The 19,919-nt window shown below is 33.4% G+C and overlaps 1 protein-coding gene across 1 annotated transcript; it reads left to right on the plus strand.

The window, feature by feature from the left end:
• The first annotated feature begins 653 nt into the window (after positions 1–653).
• On the plus strand, positions 654–19,695 carry LOC141400912 (uncharacterized). The gene is made up of 4 exons (XM_073980612.1): positions 654–754; positions 18,958–19,045; positions 19,120–19,186; positions 19,247–19,695. Exons 2-4 carry the CDS (start codon positions 19,025–19,027, stop codon positions 19,540–19,542), a joined length of 384 nt encoding a protein of 127 aa, XP_073836713.1. The 5' UTR covers positions 654–754; positions 18,958–19,024; the 3' UTR covers positions 19,543–19,695.
• The last annotated feature ends 224 nt before the right edge of the window (positions 19,696–19,919 follow it).

Here is a 19,919-nt window from a genome sequence, read left to right on the forward strand (position 1 = left end):
AATTAATGGCATCGTCTCCATGTTCTTTTGAGCCAATTTTCCAAGAAGTAATCCTTTAAAATGTCGTCATACACTAGCATTATCGCCTCTTCTTGACTCCTTCCTTCTTTGGCAATCTCTTTATTTCCCCACGTTGTGTACGCGAGCAGTTTATTTTCACTATGGAAAGTGATGATCACTCTAATGCCCAGCTCCTCGGCTGGAGTTCTTGCGTTTTAATTGTTTTTTTTTTTTTTTTTTAAATTTTTGGTATATATTTCGGCATTATTTTGTTGGAAGAAGTTTTACACAGAAAATAATTTTTTTTAATTTCCGGAGTTAAAAATGCACAAACTGAAACGCACAACAAACTAAATAACCGTTCTCACCGCTGCCGATTTTATAATGAATCATGGTTCTGTGTAGTCAATTTATGTGAATTGCTACTACCATGGCTGCCAACTTATCTACATGGTATCTAGTTGTCGCATTCTATCGCATGTGTTTAAAGTGAAAAGAGACAACCTACGATAAGTTGGCAGCCCTGAAAAAGAAGAACAACGTAAAATACAACACTTTCTCGGGTATTTTTCTACAATCTTCGCGGTAGAGGTAAGTCGTTTTTTTGCAAATTGAAAAGGAAAATAATCTTTTTCATTTTACAGGTGCTGAAGGTTTGGTGTGGTGAGAAATCAGAAGATTTGGAACAACAACTGGGCGAATAAAACAAATAATAACAAATTTGTAAACTATGATTTCCACAGGAAAGCGTCAGGTTGGTTTTTTTTATTTTTTACAACACACACCACACAACACCAAACACACTCCAAAAACTAAGTGGATATGAGGCAAAGGTCTCTAAAAAATAAATAAATAAAATAAACCAAATTATTGCAGCTTATATTGACTTTGTTATAGATATCTGATTTTAACTATTAACAGTCATTTTGTTCCGATGTCGGTACGATTAAAACTGATTATTAAAACTGATACTCATTGGAATATTGACAACCAAGGCATATTCATATAAGGTAGAAGTGACAATCAACTGTATTCTTACTTTTTTTGTAAATTTAGTTTTCAAAATGTAATAGGGTTTACTCATGAAATTTGAAACTTCGAAATTTGCTACCATAAAATACTTCTTTTCATCCTAAACGTGTAATAAAAATGCCCTACGACAGATCTGAATGGTTTATATTTATATTTTGATTCAAATTTGTTCTATTTTAGAGGATTTTCAAAAAGTATTTATTTTTTTACTGAGAAAATTTTTGAAACGACCCTATTATTCAATATTTTCTTTGGCAATTAATTTTCAATAACGACAATGTTGTTTTTCTAAATTTGTTAGTTGTTGTAATTCATGCATATACCTTATATGAAATATACCTTGTTGACAATAAACCAATTTAAACTCAAATGTGACGGTATTCACTTTTGTTTATTTATTAAATAAAAAAACACTGTAAAAACAAATAAAAGTAAAACAACGTTTATGTTTTCTATGGCGACAAATGGGAAAGAAAAGAAATTAACATTGCTGTTATCTATTCCAGTAAATTGTTTAGCCATCTGTAACCATTGTAATGCATGGGTAATAATATGTAAAGTTTGCTAAAACATTTAATAAAAACAGTAACAGTAATAAAACAGTAATTTGGCTCAAAACTTTCTTATATCAATAGTATTAAAGGTATTGAAAATGGAGTCCCTGGGCCGTACCTCCCGATTTAAGGTATTTTTCATCTATTAGCCACATTTTACAATCATACTGACTGTAATTTGGTACAGTGAGTTCCCAATATGTATAAAATATCCTTGCAAAAAATTGTCAACGTAGGTCCACGTTTTCTTATAGTTCCTTATAAGGGTACCTCGATTTCGAGTATTTACCCAAATATTGGGTAAAACCCCATTGGCTATTTACCCACTGTCCATCTCCATTTATTCGTCGCTAACTTACCGAAAAACATCGGTAATTACCGAAATTATAAGAATTTTAATTTCTTGGAGATTTTTGTTTGGCTTTCAGGTCAGAAATTAAAAAACAGTAGATTTTTGTTTTTTATTTTATTTATTTTCCAATATTTCGATCATCGTCGATGATCATCATCAGGAATTTTCTTTAAATTTTAAAAGAAAAACAAATAACATTTTGTTATATAAAAGTATAAACAAAAACATGTTTTTAATAATTACATTTTATATTTTTCTTTTTGCAACTTGCCACTACACGTTCTCACTAGATCGCAACAGATTTCCAACTAACGAAAGTTTTTGTGTTTTTCAATAATGTTCCTGTATATCTGGGCACAGTGTTCTGTGTCCATTTTGTAGTTCATTCGGTTTTCCACTGGTACATTTATTATGTGGAGCATTTCGAGCATGTATCTCCGCTTGCCATTCGTTTCTTGGGTTAATACCTCGACATCCTTGAAATTCGGTGTATGTCCAGTTTCTGCACAATGTGCTGCAAGGGCTGTTTTTTTGTTCCAACGTCTTATTTTTAGTCTTTTGGTCCGATTTATGGCCACTTAATCTCGTTTTTAATTTATTTTTCGTTGTGCCAACATATACTTTTTGGCATGCGCTCGACGAGTCACCATTGCATTTTACTCTGTACACAACATTAGCTTTTTCTTCAACAGGCGTTTTAGTCTTTGTTCGACTAAACAAGTTATTATTCGTATTGTTGCTCCTTAACGCCAATTGGTATCGTTCTTTGTCATAAAGATTTGAGCATGAAAATCGTTCGGAAAAACCGGGTATGTATGTAAATCTTTTGAATATCTTTTCTTCTTTCTGTTCATTGTTATTAATGTTATTCGATGTTACATGTTTAATCAGTTGATTGATCGTTTTGTTGGGAAAATCGTTCATTTTGAGGATTTGTTTTATCCTGGTTTTGTTTTTGGAATGAAATACTTGGTCACTGATATTTAAGACCCGCCGTATAAAATTTGTTGCTGTATTTATTTTAACTCTCCTATGATGTTTGGAATGGTAATTGATTAGTCGGCCTGATGATGTTGGCTTTTGGTACCAAAAATGAACGATTCAAAATGAACGATTTTCCCAACAAAACGATCAATCAACTGATTAAACATGTAACATCGAATAACATTAATAACAATGAACAGAAAGAAGAAAAGATATTCAAAAGATTTACATACATACCCGGTTTTTCCGAACGATTTTCATGCTCAAATCTTTATGACAAAGAACGATACCAATTGGCGTTAAGGAGCAACAATACGAATAATAACTTGTTTAGTCGAACAAAGACTAAAACGCCTGTTGAAGAAAAAGCTAATGTTGTGTACAGAGTAAAATGCAATGGTGACTCGTCGAGCGCATGCCAAAAAGTATATGTTGGCACAACGAAAAATAAATTAAAAACGAGATTAAGTGGCCATAAATCGGACCAAAAGACTAAAAATAAGACGTTGGAACAAAAAACAGCCTTTGCAGCACATTGTGCAGAAACTGGACATACACCGAATTTCAAGGATGTCGAGGTATTAACCCAAGAAACGAATGGCAAGCGGAGATACATGCTCGAAATGCTCCACATAATAAATGTACCAGTGGAAAACCGAATGAACTACAAAATGGACACAGAACACTGTGCCCAGATATACAGGAACATTATTGAAAAACACAAAAACTTTCGTTAGTTGGAAATCTGTTGCGATCTAGTGAGAACGTGTAGTGGCAAGTTGCAAAAAGAAAAATATAAAATGTAATTATTAAAAACATGTTTTTGTTTATACTTTTATATAACAAAATGTTATTTGTTTTTCTTTTAAAATTTAAAGAAAATCCCTGATTATGATCATCGACGATGATCGAAATATTGGAAAATAAATAAAATAAAAAACAAAAATCTACTGTTTTTTAATTTCTGACCTGAAAGCCAAACAAAAAACTCCAAGAAATATAAGTCCAAAGGTCAACTATTATTACACTAAGGGCCATTATTACATGCTTTCTTTTACTATTGGATGGATATTAAATCGCAAAATAAACCAATTTGTCGCCATTAAAAACAAAATTTTCAAATTAAAAGTTAATGTCAAGAAGGTCCTCTTTGAAATATGTTCATCACTTTTAACTTAAAGTTAACCGGAACGCTATAAATCTGTTCGGAAAATCCAAACTATAACAAAAGAAGACTTATAATAATGGGGGTAAGAATTTTAATTTTACAGACAATTGTCGGTAACTCAAAAAATGAGTTAGAGAATCGCACTACAGATGACCAGCTGCTAGTTTCTACTCGGCCGAAATTCTAAAGCAGAAAATTTGTTCTGCTCAATTTTTTTTAAAGAGAAGTGCTATTTTATTACGTACTCAAAACGGAACAAAAATAATACACGTAGTACTAGTTCCAGAACCTGCAAGAAACTACAAAATTTTACTACGATAACAATTTTCCTTTATGTTATTAATTAAAATATGCTCTGTTCCAAAACCTGCAAGAAGCTACTATTTTTTACTACGATAACATTTTTTCCTTTATGTTATCGGAAAAAATAGTGAAAATTAGTAGATTTTTGCATTTCTGGAACAGACCAATAGTAACATTTTGTAGATTCTTGCAGTACTGGAACAGACCAATGTACATGTACACAATTTTACGATGAATTTCGAAATAGAGCAATAAATTTCTCTATTGACGTATATTTTTAATTTTTTTTTTAACTCTTAGTCATTATACCCTCCACCATATGGAGGGTATAATTAAATTTGTCATTCCGTTTGTAACACATCGAAATATTCGTCGGAGACCCTATAAAGTATATATATTATTGATCAGCATAAAATTCTATGTCGATTTGACCATGTCCGTCTGTCCGTCCGTCCGTCAGTCCGTCCGTCTGTCTGTCTGTTGAAATCAAGATACAGCTCGCAATTTTAAAAATAGAGAGTCGAAATTTGGTACAGAAGTTTTTATTACTTGCAGGATGGTTGGTATTGAAAATGGGATATATCGGTCCACGTTTTGACATAGCCCCCATAGAACGGTACCTCCCGATTTTCGGTATTTTTAAGGTTTTAGCTTCAGTATCCTACCAAAATGGCTGAAATTTGGTACGTAGTCTTCTTTAGGGGTATAAAACTTTCCCCCAGAATTTTTTCGGTATCGGTCCACACCATATAGCCCCCATAGAACGGTACCTCCCGATTTTCGGTATTTTTAAGGTTTTAGCTTCATTATCCTACCAAAATGGCTGAAATTTGGTACGTAGTCTTCTTTGGTGGTATAAAACTTTCCCCCAGAATTTTGTCGGTATCGGTCCACACCTTCATATAGCCCCCATAGAACGGTACCTCCCGATTTTCGGTATTTTGAAGGTTTTAGCTTCATTATCCTACCAAAATGGCTGAAATTTGGTACGTAGTCTTCTTTAGGGGTATAAAACTTTCCCCTAGAATTTTGTCGGTATCGGTCCACACCTTCATATAGCCCCCATAGAACGGTACCTCCCGATTTTCGATATTTTGAAGGTTTTAGCTTCATTATCACACCGAAATGGCTGAAAATTAGTACTTAGTCTACGTTGGTGGTATAAAACTTTCCCCCAGAACTTTGTCGGCATCGGTCCATGCCTTCATATAGCCCCCATAGAATGGTACCTCCCGATTTTCGGTATCTTGAACGTTGTGGCCTCAATATTCCACCGAAATGGCTGAAATTTGGTATTTAGACTTCGTTGGGGGTACTCAAGCTTCCCCTTTAAATTTGTCGGTATAGGTCCACGCCTTCATATAGCCCCGATGGAAAGGTACCTCCCGATTTTTCGTATTTTGAGGGTTGTGTCTTCAATATTCTACCAAAAAATGGCTGAAATTTGGTATTTAGTCTTCTGTTCGCCAGAAATATGTCCATTTCTGACTGAAATTCGTCGGTATAGGTCCACGTTTCGATATAGCCCCCATAGAACGGTACCTCCCGATTTTCGTAATACTGAAGATTGTGACGTCAATATCCAACCGAAATGGCTGAAATTCGTTATTTCGTCTTCCAAAAGTTATAACATATTTCAGAAGAGTATTATCAGTATAGGTCCAAGTCTTCCTATATTCCCATAGAAGCGTACTTCTTGATTTTCGGAATTTTTTACGTTTTAGCCACATTCTCTTACCGAAATATAGGAAATTTGGTATTTAGTCTTCCTTGAGCCTAAAAACTTTCCGTCAGAAATTTGTCGGTATAGCTCGAAGTTTTGAAGTAGCCCCATAGAATGGTGCCTCACATTGTTTTACAGTAATTGCTGAAATTTAGTATTAAGTCTTCTTCATACACGAAAGGAAACTAATTATTCCATTTTACTTCAATACAACTTGTGGTGGAGGGTATAACAAGTTCGGCCCGGACGAACTTAACGCCGTTCTTACTTGTTTTTCTTTATTTTCGAATATTAATTATATGTTACATTTCATTCATTAACCCACGAAGCCTTTTAGGCTTGTCTGCGGAGTATATTATAATGACAAATTAAATTTGCCAAAACTTGTTTTGAAAATTCATATTCGATCAGCTGCACATATGCATCTACCTTGATTATTCCCAGCAAAAAGTTTGCATTCGCGTTGGAGTACATCTTTTCCTATGAATTCACTTATGAATTTTACAAGAGAGCGCGCAGCTAGGATGCTCTTCATTTTGCTTCCACAGCACACAGCTAGGATGCACTCCGTTTTCGATCCAAATCACAACTTTTTATGTAGTCTTTTGGATTGAATTTAAATGCTCTCTTTGGATTGTGTTTTTAATCAATCCAAAGATGCAGTAAAAATGCAAGCTATTGCGAAATATCCCAAAATAAATAAAATGCATTTATTATTTGTGTAAAACAAGAATACAAAGAACTTTATTATATAAACACAAATTAAAAAAAGTTTCCCTTAAATTCAATCACAATTGAGTGTACTTCCTCCGTTCTCCATTTAATCTAAGCGCAACTGATTTTGCTTCGTCATCCTAAAGGTTTTTTATGTTGTCTTCCCATCACTAGTTCAGCTTTCACAAAAATGTTCGCAACTTTATTTTGTATTCTTTCACAAACAAACAAATTCTTCGAAATATGTACATATATTCACACTTGTTTCTCTTTTGAAGAAATCATGTCCGCATCGACGGGTAGGGATCAACCAACTGTTTTTGTTATGTAGGGATCTCTAAAGAAACTGCTTAGTAAATGTATCGAACGGAGTGCATTTTTCATAACTCTGTTGTGCCAAGTTTACACTTGGGCTCCAAAATCCACTGGATTTCACGAAATCCTGAAATATACCCCGGTGTTTACACTTATTTTTTTGTTGATTTCAAACATATCACAATGATAAAGGTAGATGCATATGCGCAGCTGATCGAGCATGAATTTTCAAAACAAGTTGTTGCAAATTGAATTAATCATTAAAAATATACGACAATATAGAACTTTACTTTTTTTTGAAAATTATCGTAAAATTATCTATATATCGTATTAATTGTGTATAGTACTAACAAATGAAAAAATAGAAAAAATTACTTTATCATTGAGACATCATAATAATAAATTTTGATAGATAAAAGTTGTGCTCAGAACCTGCGCAATATTAGTACTTGCAGTAGTTTTCCCGTTTAGTGCTAAAAATGCGTTCCCGTACTCCGAAATCTAGCAAGACTTGCACTTCTCTTTAAACGAGTAACAACCTCTTCTAATGTTTTCTGCTATACAATTTTGGCCTAGTAGAAACTAGCAGCAAGCATGTTCTTTGGCATCTAATATGATAACTGATAGGTGGATTTTTACATTTATGCTGGAGTTTTTGCAATTTCCGTTATTTTTCCGCTCCCGTATTTTTTAGAAATTTGTATTGGGATGCAATTTTTGACAATTCGCTCTTTTTTTAATCAAAAAATAGCATTGTAAGAAAGTATTAAAATATTAAAATTTTTTCACATTGTTTACAAATTTTGATACTAAAATTTTTTGTTGCAGCAATTGACCATCTACCTTGTTTATTGTGATACGTGAAAAGTGTTGCAACTTTTGGTACTTTTTTAGGCAAAAACAGGGTTGTATATCATGTGTACTGTGATTTCGATGTTGATTTCGCTGAAATCACGAAATGAGATGATTTCATTTTTGTATGCGAAATCATGATAAATTTTGCTTGATTCCGCGCGAAATCACGAAACGCCTTCGAAATCACGAAACGACGCCGAATGTAAATTAAGCATTGGACTACATCGAAAGATGTTGTGAAATCATAACTCCAATTGCACAACTTCCAATTTTTTTTGCTGGTTTGTGATATGTTTGAAATCAACAACAAATAAGTGAAAACAACGGGGTGTATTTCTAGATTTCGTGAAATCCAGTGGATTTCGGAGCATAAGTATAAACCAGCTATTACTGTGAATGGATGTGATTTTATTCACAATTATGAATTTTGACAACTGTTTTTGGTGTAAAGTGGGACATACACTATCAAATTTTGATGTCAATATTTGTGGTGGTAGGGCGAAGCCTAATACTATGTTTACATTTACGAAATCCACTCGATTTCATCTGTCAATTCCTTTGTGTATACGTCAAATGAAAACTCATCTGAAATCGATTGGATTTCATTTGACGTTTGAGCAATGGAATTGACAGTTGAAATCGAGTGGATTTCGTAAATGTAAACAAAAGCTTCGTTCCAGAACTAAAAAGTTTTTACACATTTAACACATTTTGAACATTTTTCTGCGAAATACGTTCCCGTACACCAAAAAAGTTGCAAAATGTTCACTTCTCTTTGAACAAAAATGGCGCTGAATGGCTTTCTCTTTAGAAACTTTTTACACGACAAATTTGAGCGAGCAAAAATGTGCAACATGTTTCCGATTCGCTGACACGCCGACTTTGACATTTGTTCCAGATTTTTTGACGTTTCTGTCATTTTTCCGTTCCCGCACATTTTGGAAAAATGTGTGCGTTGAACTCATATTTGACAGTTTTCTCTTTTGACATTTTACCATTAAAAGAGTACTGGAACGAAGCTATAGTATAAGTTAGGTTTTGACCAAGGCGTATCGACTAGGTAGTGGCATCGACATATTTGTAATATGTTATTTCAAAAATTTCTTTATGGGGAAATTACAACAAAAATAATTTTCTTATAAAGGGATTTGACACTTCATATTCGAACAGCTGGTGTGATACCACTACCTTGGTAATTGTGCCATGGTCAAAACCATGACACAATTATCAGGTAGATGCATCAGCCAACAACTACAACAAAAAGCAGTTCAGGGGCTCAATTCTGTTTCTATGAAAATGAGAAATGAAAATAGCTTTGTTCCTTTACTTTTTTAATGGTAAGGGTGGTAAAAGAGAAAAGTGTCAAAATTGCTCAGAATTGCTCTCTCATGAACATTTTTACCAGAAAAGTAAAGGAACGAAAAAATGGTAGGTCTGGCAGCAATGTCGAAAAGAAACATAAAAAAATCAATTTTCGTCTTTTATTTCACAGTTTTTAATTTAGTTTTATCAGCGTTCGACCTTTTCTTTTGTTTTCGTCAAACAAAAGTCGAAAAATCAGTTCTGCCATTTTTTACCTGCAGAAATTTTGCTGGTAGCCTGTGGTAGAAGAGAAAGCCATTTTCGCTCTCTCCCCACTCTCACTCTCTTAAAAATTGCTTCCAGTTTTGCCACTTTTCGGGGTTAAGGAACGCTTTGCAGGTTAAAAATGGTAACAAATGGCAAAAATGGTAACCTCAGGTAAGTAAAGGAACACAGCTAATATAAAGGAAAAAACTGTCAAATGAAAAAATTATAAAGGAAATATTTTTCATTTAAAATTTTCATAGAATAAGAATCCATGCTGGGCAGATGTTATGCCTTAGCAACTGTGTCTGTGTCAATGATATTTAAATCTACTTGATGTGCCTGTTGATCTAGGGGGTTTCTCCTGTATGGTTGGACCTCTTCCTCTACACTCTAAATTTTTTTCCAAAAATTACAATGTTAATCATTGTGATTTTTTGTTGAATTTTTAAGAGGTGTGTAATAATCACCAAAAAATCGTGTAATTTGAAGAAAAATAAAAAATAAGGGTGGGTTTAAGCATAAAATAGTGCAAAAACTGCAATTAAGTTAAAATGTGCGTAAAAGTAAACAAAGTAAAGTGTGACTTTTCCCATTGTATTGGGAAAGTCATGCCCGGTGAACTTTTGTATTGGGAAAGTCATCTCCGGTGAACTTTTGTATTGGGAAAGTCATGCCCGGTGAACTTTTGTATTGGGAAAGTCATGCCCGGTGAACTTTTGTATTGGGAAAGTCATCTCCGGTGAACTTTTGTATTGGGAAAGTCATCTCTGGTGAACTTTTGTATTGGGAAAGTCATGCCCGGTGAACTTTTGTATTGGGAAAGCCATGCCATGTAAAGTGTAGTAATTTATCAATTTTACAACAACAAAAGTTTGAAATTCAACAAACAGAACAACAAAGAGAAAAAATCACGTGCTGACGCTCAGTTGTTTGTGGTTCTTTGCATTGCGTAGACGGCATTCTATTTGTTTGTGAAATATTTTACTTTGTTAAATAAAATAAAAAACAAAAATGTATGTTTGCAATATATGTAAGAAAGTGCTTGAAAATATTGATGGATATAATTTGCATTTGTGTACACATAAAAAAGAAAAGAACAGTGTATTTCAGTGTTTGTTCCCAAAATGCAATAGAGAATACCAAAATCACAATTCTTATAAATCTCATTTTAAACGTGTTCATAAAATTGAAAAGAAGATTAAAAGTATGAAATTAGAAGGGAGATATACTTGTTTAGTTAGTACATGTAAATATGTTGGTTCCAATTGCAAGTTTATATGTATACTTACACGCCTTAAAGCATTTGTCACACCGTAAAAAGATAAATTGTCCCCTGTGTCCATGCCGAAAAAACTTTGTGTCTCAATCTACATTTCGATCACATTTCTTTAGAAAGCACGCGTTTATTGAGCAAAAAGAAAACAACTCAGCTCGGAAGCAGACAGACTCGTCACAATCGTATGATAACGATGAGACATGTCTTTTCATGTCGAGAACAGTGGACACTATCCAAAACGTTGAAGTAAATACGAAAACTACAGAAATTGCAGAAAATGTAGAACAAAATACTATAACGAACATTTTGACAAAACTAAAATGCAAATTTAATGTAACAGAAGACTGTCTAAAATGTTTAGTTACTGAATTGATAGCCTTGTTTAAGAAGCATATTGATTTAAATGTTGAAAAAGTAAAGGAAATAATTGGCAATTGTGAGATAACTGATAAGGAAAACGAAATTGTATGTTTTTTAACCGATTCCAGTGTTTTAGGAGATTTACAAAACATATCTTCAAAGCAAAAAATCCATAACTACTTTTCTGGAAAAACCAGTTTTGTTGCCCCAAAAGATTTTTTGGGGTGTTGATAACTGTCACCAGGAATGTATTTATCACTATGTGCCATTATTAGAAACGCTAACAACATTATTTAGTGACCAAACATTCTTTGAAATCTTTTCTAGGAAAAGAAAACAACAACTAATGCATATTTAGATTATAACGATGGTCTTGTTTATAAAAACCAAACTTTCTTTCATACAGGTGAAAAGCGAATTGAACTTCTTATATTTCAAGACGCTTTCGAAGTATGTCGATGGTCAGACTAGCAAGGTTTCTTGAAACCAATTTCGTTAAAGTTTCTTTTCAAGTTTCGTTAGTGTCCACACACGTTAACGTGAAATTTAAGATTTTTTCGTGTCCCTTTATTTTACTCTTCGCATTTGTTGTGTTTCTCATACCAAAAAACAAAGCAAACATATATAAATAAACTAAACAACAACACAAAATAATTAACATTAATAATTAAATTAATAGTAATAGCTAAATCTTGTCTATTTCATTAATAAAATGTTTTTGTTAAATCTTTTTATGCTTGTTTCGTTGTTAGCGTTGGCTTGAGAAAATCGCAATGAAAGAAAATGGAAGAAAAATCTTGCAACGAACAACAAGAAGAGGCAACACAACAAACACAGAAAACCATGTACATGGGTTTCACTACTTCATACCCCTCGCCTATAAACTTGACGTCGCCATGTTGAAATCGTGCTAGTCTGACCATCGACTATGCAATCCTCTAGGTTCATCGAAAAAGAAACATAAAGTAATTGGTTTTTATTTTATGTTAGGTAACCTGGATATCAAGTATAGAGCTGTTATAAAAAATATACAATTATTATTGTTATGCAAAGAAAGTTATATAAAAAGATTTGGGTTCGATGTTGTTTTGCAGCCACTATTGGGTGACTTAAAAAGGTTAGAGACAGAGGGAATAATTATTTTTGACAGAAAAGCGGGAATTGAGAAAATGTTATGTGGTACTGTTGTTTATTTTATTGGAGATAATCTTGGATCTCATCAAATAGGAGGTTTTACTGAAAACTTCAGTTTCTCACAATATGTTTGCCGTTATTGTTTTTTTGAACGAAAATCCTTATCTGAAAAAGATGTTAGTGTAAGTACTCTTCGAAATGTTAGTAATTACAACGATCTTATTTTGTCACAAGACTTCAATAAAGGTGTACTACGAAATTCTTGCTTAAATAGCCTTAAATATTTTCATGTTCGTAACCCAGGTTTGCCACCTTGCATTGCACACGACTTGTTTGAGGGAATAGTTCCGTTCGACTTATTGGAAATTTTAAAGTCGTTGAGTGCTACTTACGATTTTTCGTTTGACTATATAAATGCTTTTTTACAATCTATTCAAAAGAAATTTTGTCTTCGCTTATCGTTTCCAAAAATCAACGTAAAAATGAAAAAACTTCCAGGAAAGACTGACGAAATTAGGCATATGTTGTTTTTAATGCCGCATGTATTAATGTCAGTTGTTAAAAATTTTGAAGATCCAGTGTATCTTCTTCTCTCCTCTATGATAAATATGTGTCGTTTAATTTGCGCACAAAGAATATCAGAAACTGAAGTAGAACTATTGAACCATTTTATTAGCATGTACTTTGTTTTTAGGCAAGAATGTTTCCCGAATAAGAACCTAAGACCTATGCATCATTTTTTACAACATTATCCAGACTTTATAAAACAATTTGGCCCTCTTAAGAACCTTTCGACGCTGCATTTTGAGCACAAGCACCAATATTTTAAAAACATTGCAAGATCTTGTAGAAATTTTAAATATATAACTTTAACAATGTCAAAAAAACATCAATGTTTTCAAGCAAGCCTTCATGGTGATCGTTTAGCACTTAATATTATATGCAAAGATGTAAAGGATTTAAATAATGAAATGTTTAATATACATATCCCAGATGATTATATATATGTAACGAAAAAAATTACTTTCCTTGGAACAATATATAAGGAAAATGATGTTATATTATGTTCTGTAGATACCCAATGTAACATCGATATCCTACTTATTAAGACAATTTTTATAAATAAAGATTACACAGATTTTATGTGTTATGGAGAAATACACAAAATGTGGTACAATAGCATTAATAATTTGTATGAATCATTTGAAAAAATACGTGCAAAAGAATTTTCTACTGTCAAGAGAAATCAATTTATCTTGCCTCAACCTATAAATATTTTCAAAACTGATCATAAATATTATTATGCACCATTTGCAACTTTTGGAGATATCTAATATATACATAAGTTTTATTGTTTAATAAATAGATTTAAGATACTGTTAGAATAATATTCTTGTAAAACAACCACAAAATGTCGAAATTTTTATGCAAGATTTGGAATGCAAGTCGAACAAAGAAAGAAGCATTCATGTGCGAAGCTTCTATTGACCTCATCATACAAAAAGGTATTAGGGTTTTCTAATCTTTCCTACAAATCAATAAAATAATTATATTACCATTTCAGCAAAAGATTACTCTATTAGTGGAAACAGGCTTGTTATCGAAAGCGATGGTACTGAGATAGATGACAATGAAACTCTGCAATGTATATTGGAAGATAAGCTAGTTTTAATCATTTTCAATCCGTGCGGAGTTTTTTTTTTTTTCTTTTTTTCTCCCATCGGACGCCTCCCCAGGTGGTGGATAGGGGAAAGCTCATCAGATATGACGGGTACCACAAAAATAAAATATGTGGGGCGAACCAAAAATAAAAGGAAAAGGCAGCGTCTGATCGAGATTCGGCGGCAGCAAACAGCGTCTGTACTCCATTGGAGCGGCTGAAAATTAGATGAAAAACTATAAACCCTTCAGAAGGCTACGGGAAACCACTGAAGTAACTCTCCCATGAAAATCATACAATATGAACAACCAACAAAACACACGGCCCTCAGTCTCCGGCCAATCGAGGGTGCTAAGAATCCCCGGAGGTAAAAACAAGAAAACACTGAACATTGGAACATGGAATGTCCGAAGCTTGTATGAGTCTGGAAAACTTAACAATACTATCAATGAAATGAACAGACTTAACATAGATATATTAGGCGTTAGTGAAACATGGTGGACGGAATGTCACACATTTAAATCCCAAAATGCGTCGATATACTCCTCAGGAAATATGGAAGGGACACACAGAAGAGGTGTAGGTATCATCGTTAGCAAAAATGTTGCTGGATGTGTTGCTGGATTTGTTCCGATGTCCGATAGGTCAATGATGATAAAAATAAAAGGAAATCCGCTTAACTTAAACATTATTCAAGTATACGCACCCACATGTGATGGAAACACAGACGAGGTCGAAAAATTCTATGACGAAATCAATGAATTGCTAAAAATGACGAAATCACATGAAATTACAATAATTCAAGGCGACTTCAATGCCAAAGTAGGAAGCGAAGAAGTATGCGGTATTACAGGAAGTTTTGGTCTCGGCGAAAGAAATGAAAGGGGTGACAGATTAATACAATTCTGTCAAGAGCATGGAACTACAATCACTAACACACTATTTCAATTACACCCCAGAAGGCTTTATACGTGGAAATCACCACAGGATAACAGAAATAATATAGTGCGTAACCAAATTGACTACATTATGATAAATAAAAGATATAGGAGCTGCGTGACCAAATGTTCAACTTACCCAGGAGCAGACGTGCCATCGGACCATAACCTTCTGATGTTAAATATCCGAATAAAACTAGCAACAATACGAAAAAAGAAGACTAGGGTAAGAATTAATTGTGAGAAACTCAATGATCCAATGATTAAAAACGAGGTGAAGGATAGCATCAACACACAATATGTAAAATTACTGAAAACTCCCTTGGAAACTGCAATAGAAAAAATAATGAGGAATGGATGACCAATGAAATTTTAGAGCTTCGAGCAGAACGCAGTAAATTTAAAAACATTGATTACGAGAAGTATTGGGAAATCAACAAAGAAATTCGAATAGCAACTCGTGCTGCCAAAAACACACTGTTAAATAGAAAGTGCCAAGAAATTGAACACCTACAGAATGTGCACGATGATTTTAATCTTCACAAAAAATTGAAAGAAGCGGCCGGAATTTATAGGAAAAATATCCCCACAACGCTTATTGATAACAACAACCAGCCAATTTTTGAAACAGAACAAATAAAGAGCCATTGGAAAAAATATATTGAAGAATTGTTTACAGATGAAAGCCGATCCAACAACGAAAATGTTAATATCAATATTGCTGGAAATCCGATAACTGAGTCTGAAGTGGAGCATGCAATTATAACGCTGAAGGACAAAAAATCAACAGGACCTGATCAAATACCTTCCGAAGTGTTGAAGCTAATAGATGGACGCAATATACAAATATTAGTAAAACTCTTTAATAATGTATATGATACAGGCCAGTACCCACATGACTGGTTATTATCGACCTTTATAGCAATACCGAAGAAGATGCATGCAAGGAATTGCAGTGAGTACAGACTGATTAGCCTCATGTGCCACATCCTAAAAATTTTTCTATGAATAATACACAAAAGAATATACCCCATATGTGAAAAGGCTATGGGAGAACCACAATTTGGATTCAAAGAGGGCATGGGGACGAGAGAGGCTTTACTCTCCATGCAGATACTGGTGCAGAAGTGCAGAGATGTCCAGAAAGATGTTTTCCTTTGCTTCATAGATTATGAAAAGGCTTTTGACACAGTTCAACACGACAAGCTAATAGATATATTGAAAGATATTGGAGTTGGGCAGAAGGAAATAAGATGCATTAAAAACTTATACTGGAGTCAAACTGCACGGATTGAGATAAATGGCGAAACTACGGACGAAATTATTATATCAAAAGGAGTAAGACAGGGGTGCATATTGTCTCCTATGCTTTTCAACATCTATTCCCAAAAAATATTTAATGAAGCCGTGGAAAATGAAAGAATAGGTATACAAATACATGGAACAATAAATAATATACGATATGCAGATGATACCGTAATAGTAGCTAGCAGTCTACCTGGTTTACAAAGGCTCGTAGATAAACTTACAAGGGTGAGCGAAGCAAATGGCCTAAAAATAAACATTAAAAAAACAAAATACATGGTTGTGAGTAAGAAAAATGACCATTATCACACCACACTAAAAATTAATAATAAAAATATTGAGCGAGTCACTAATTTCACATAGCTTGGAGTATTGTTAAATGAAAAATGGGACTCTTCCAAGGAAATCAAACGTCGTATAGAGATGGCCAGAGATGCATTTTTCAAATACAAAACAGTCTTTACAAATCACGATATAACCCAGCAAAATGTTCGATGCCAAAGATGACATTCAATCATGGGTGCAAGTGATCTAGCATGTCATCTTTTTAGCATCTTCATGGATGAATTTTATATGAGCGTGGACCCCAAAAGATGACGTTCTTTTCTGGATCCTAAGCATGTCATCTTAACCAATGCGTTGACATGTCATTTCCACCAATGCTTTGGCATGTCATTTCCACCAATGATTTGACATGTCATTTTCACCAATGCTTTGACACGTCATTTTCACCCATGCTTTGACATGTCATTTTAACCAATGCTTTGGCATGTCATTTTCACCAACCCCTTGGCATGAAATTTTCATGTCTTGTTTGGAAAATGGAAATGCTGTATTGAAATATGGTTTTCATGAAAAACAAAACTCTTTATTAATTCAAACGAATTCATGAAATAGCTACAATTAATTTATCAGTTTAGTTTTTCAAAAGTTTACATCCAAAATTGCAATGTAATCACCACCGCTGCATCGCAAAAGATTACTTCCTCCGTTCTCCGCAACTGATATTCTTTCATCTTACAAAAGGTTTTTTCAATTATCTTCCCATCACCAGTTCAGATTTCATCATGGACTCCAAATGCACTCCTTTAAGTATTTTTATTTCGTAAATTACTTTTATTTTATAATTTTGTTATTTTATAACAACATTTTGATAATTTATACTCTTTTGTTTAGTGACGGAAATATGTAGGGATCTACAACCCGGCTTGCTTTAGGGATCTCTAAGAACAAAATGTAACGAACGGGGAGGAGAGACTTTTTATAGAAAATACCATTTATGCTTAATTAATTTATTTTTAATTGTTTCTTTCCAAAAGTAGTTTCTTCTTTATTTTCAGATTCTTGTTCCTTTTCGTTTCGGACTTTTTTTCAAATTCCAAGAAGCGACATTTGATTGATTTCATTCTATGTCAGATTTAGAACAGACAAGGGAACTTTTAAAATAGCAATGTGTGCAGTCCGATTCTATTTTTAGCTCGATGGTTGGGACTTCATATAATACCAATTGTTTAGAAGTTTTAGTTGTTTGATATGCAGGAAATGTAAGACAACATCACGACGACAGTTCTAACAACTTTTGTCTGTTCCAGAAACTGCAAGAATCTACTTATTTTTACTACGATAACAATTTTTCCTTTATGTTATCGGAAAAAAAAGTAAAAATTAGTAGATTTTTGCAGTACTGGAACATACCAAAATGAAAATAAACAGGTGTGTAAATAAAAACACAAACATCATCTCTATTGGATCGATGGAATGGGTACAAATGCTGATTAAAAGATCGGATCTTTCACGACTTCCTTTGCATTGGTTCAAATCCTAATGAAAAGATCGGATCTTTCACGACTTTCTTTGCATTGGTTCAAATGCTAATGAAGAGATCGGATCTTTCACGGCTTCGTTTGAACCAATGCAAAAGATGCCATGAAATCACGTCATCGCATGGAACCCCTTCCTTCAAATTTTGCTGGGAAGCCTCTCAACAAAAGTCAGATTCGTGAAATGCTATATCTGGTCCGTACTACTTTACGCAGTTGAGACATGGACCATCAAAATTGCAGATGAGAAAAAACTTGAATCCTTCGAGATATGGGTCTACCGAAGGATTTTAAAGATACCATGGACTGATCATGTAACAAACCAGGACGTTTTACGCAGAATGGGTTTAGATAGACAATTGCTGCGACATGCCAAAGCTCGGAAAATTGCATATTTGGGACATCTGATGCGAAATGAAAAGTATAAACTCCTGCAAACCATCATAAAGGGCAATATAGAAGGAAAAAGAGGAAGAGGCAGGAGAGAATTGAACTGCCTGAAAAACATACAAGATTGGACAGGCTGCCATGATGAAAGAAGCATGATTTCGGCGGCAAAAAATAGAGAGCTGTTTATGCCTGTATAATATAAAATAAAATAGCATAACACATTTATAATAATATTGTATGATCGCTTATATCCGGATAACGGATTTGCAAATAAAGAAGAAGAATCATTTTAAACTCTGAAGAAAACTGGAGTCCCAACAGCGTTTTTACATCTTCAGTAGAAAACATTGATCAGTCTAATAATAATATCGCAATATCCACAAACAACGGGATAATGACAATGCCTACACACACATTTTTAAACATTCAAAACACAGCTGGATCAAGTGATGAAAGTCACATCTAATTTTGAAGCATCTCAAAGAAAGTTTATTCGGATTTTCAGTGTTGAGAATGAAGATGTTGGCGGTATTGTAAAAGCAATATGTGACTATTTTCATGAGAAAGACACAATGCTTTTTAAAAAATATAAGGTAATATTTTAAATTATGCATTTGTAAACTATAACATGTAACTAATGACCTTCCTTTTATTTTATTCGTTTTAGTTCGGCACCACAATAGATGAGGTTAAGAGGGAAAATGTAACGGCCACTCCATGGGCTTCCATAATTTGTAAGTTGCTAATATATATGTGTAAAAGACAGTGGAAATATTTAATTTTAACAATTGCAGATACATCACCTGCAGAGGAAGATAGTAACGGAGAATCTATTGCATACATTTGGTTAGAAGGGGAAATGACAAGCATAGAACCAAACTGTGACATAATTACTTTAATCTTGCAGATACTGTGTTATTATTATTATATATTTAATATTGAATATCCAAAAGATATCTCCCAAACATGCGAATTTTTCATGCGATATCTTTTAAAATTTTATCCCTTGCAAGTTATAGGCAAAAAGAAGAATATAAATAACATGAAACGTATAATAACTCTGATAAAAAAACTTTATGAAATGAATTAACTTAATATTCTAATTAATTTTATTCTTATAATACTAATATTTTTTCTAATTACTAAACTAATAATTTTTTTTTCTCTTGGATTCACATTCGCAATGAAATATGTTAATTTTTTATAAAAATAAAATACTTTTCGCTCTCCTTCCAACAAAAAAGCATTTTCATTGGATAAACTAATAAATTACGCACAAATTTGTTTAATTCCTATTGCATTTACAAGCAAAAGTATGTAAAATCATAACAAATTCTTGTGTAAAATCACAAAGAATTGTTGTTTAGAATCGCAACTCAAATGTGTGCAATTTTAAGCACATTCTGACTAAAAACCTTACAACAACAAATACGTTGAAAATTACGCACATTTGTGCGGCATCCCGTT

This window comes from Musca autumnalis, unplaced genomic scaffold (genome assembly GCF_047663935.1).
Source record: "Musca autumnalis isolate F117 unplaced genomic scaffold, ASM4766393v1 scaffold_4, whole genome shotgun sequence".
Classification (NCBI taxonomy): Eukaryota; Metazoa; Arthropoda; class Insecta; order Diptera; family Muscidae; genus Musca; species Musca autumnalis.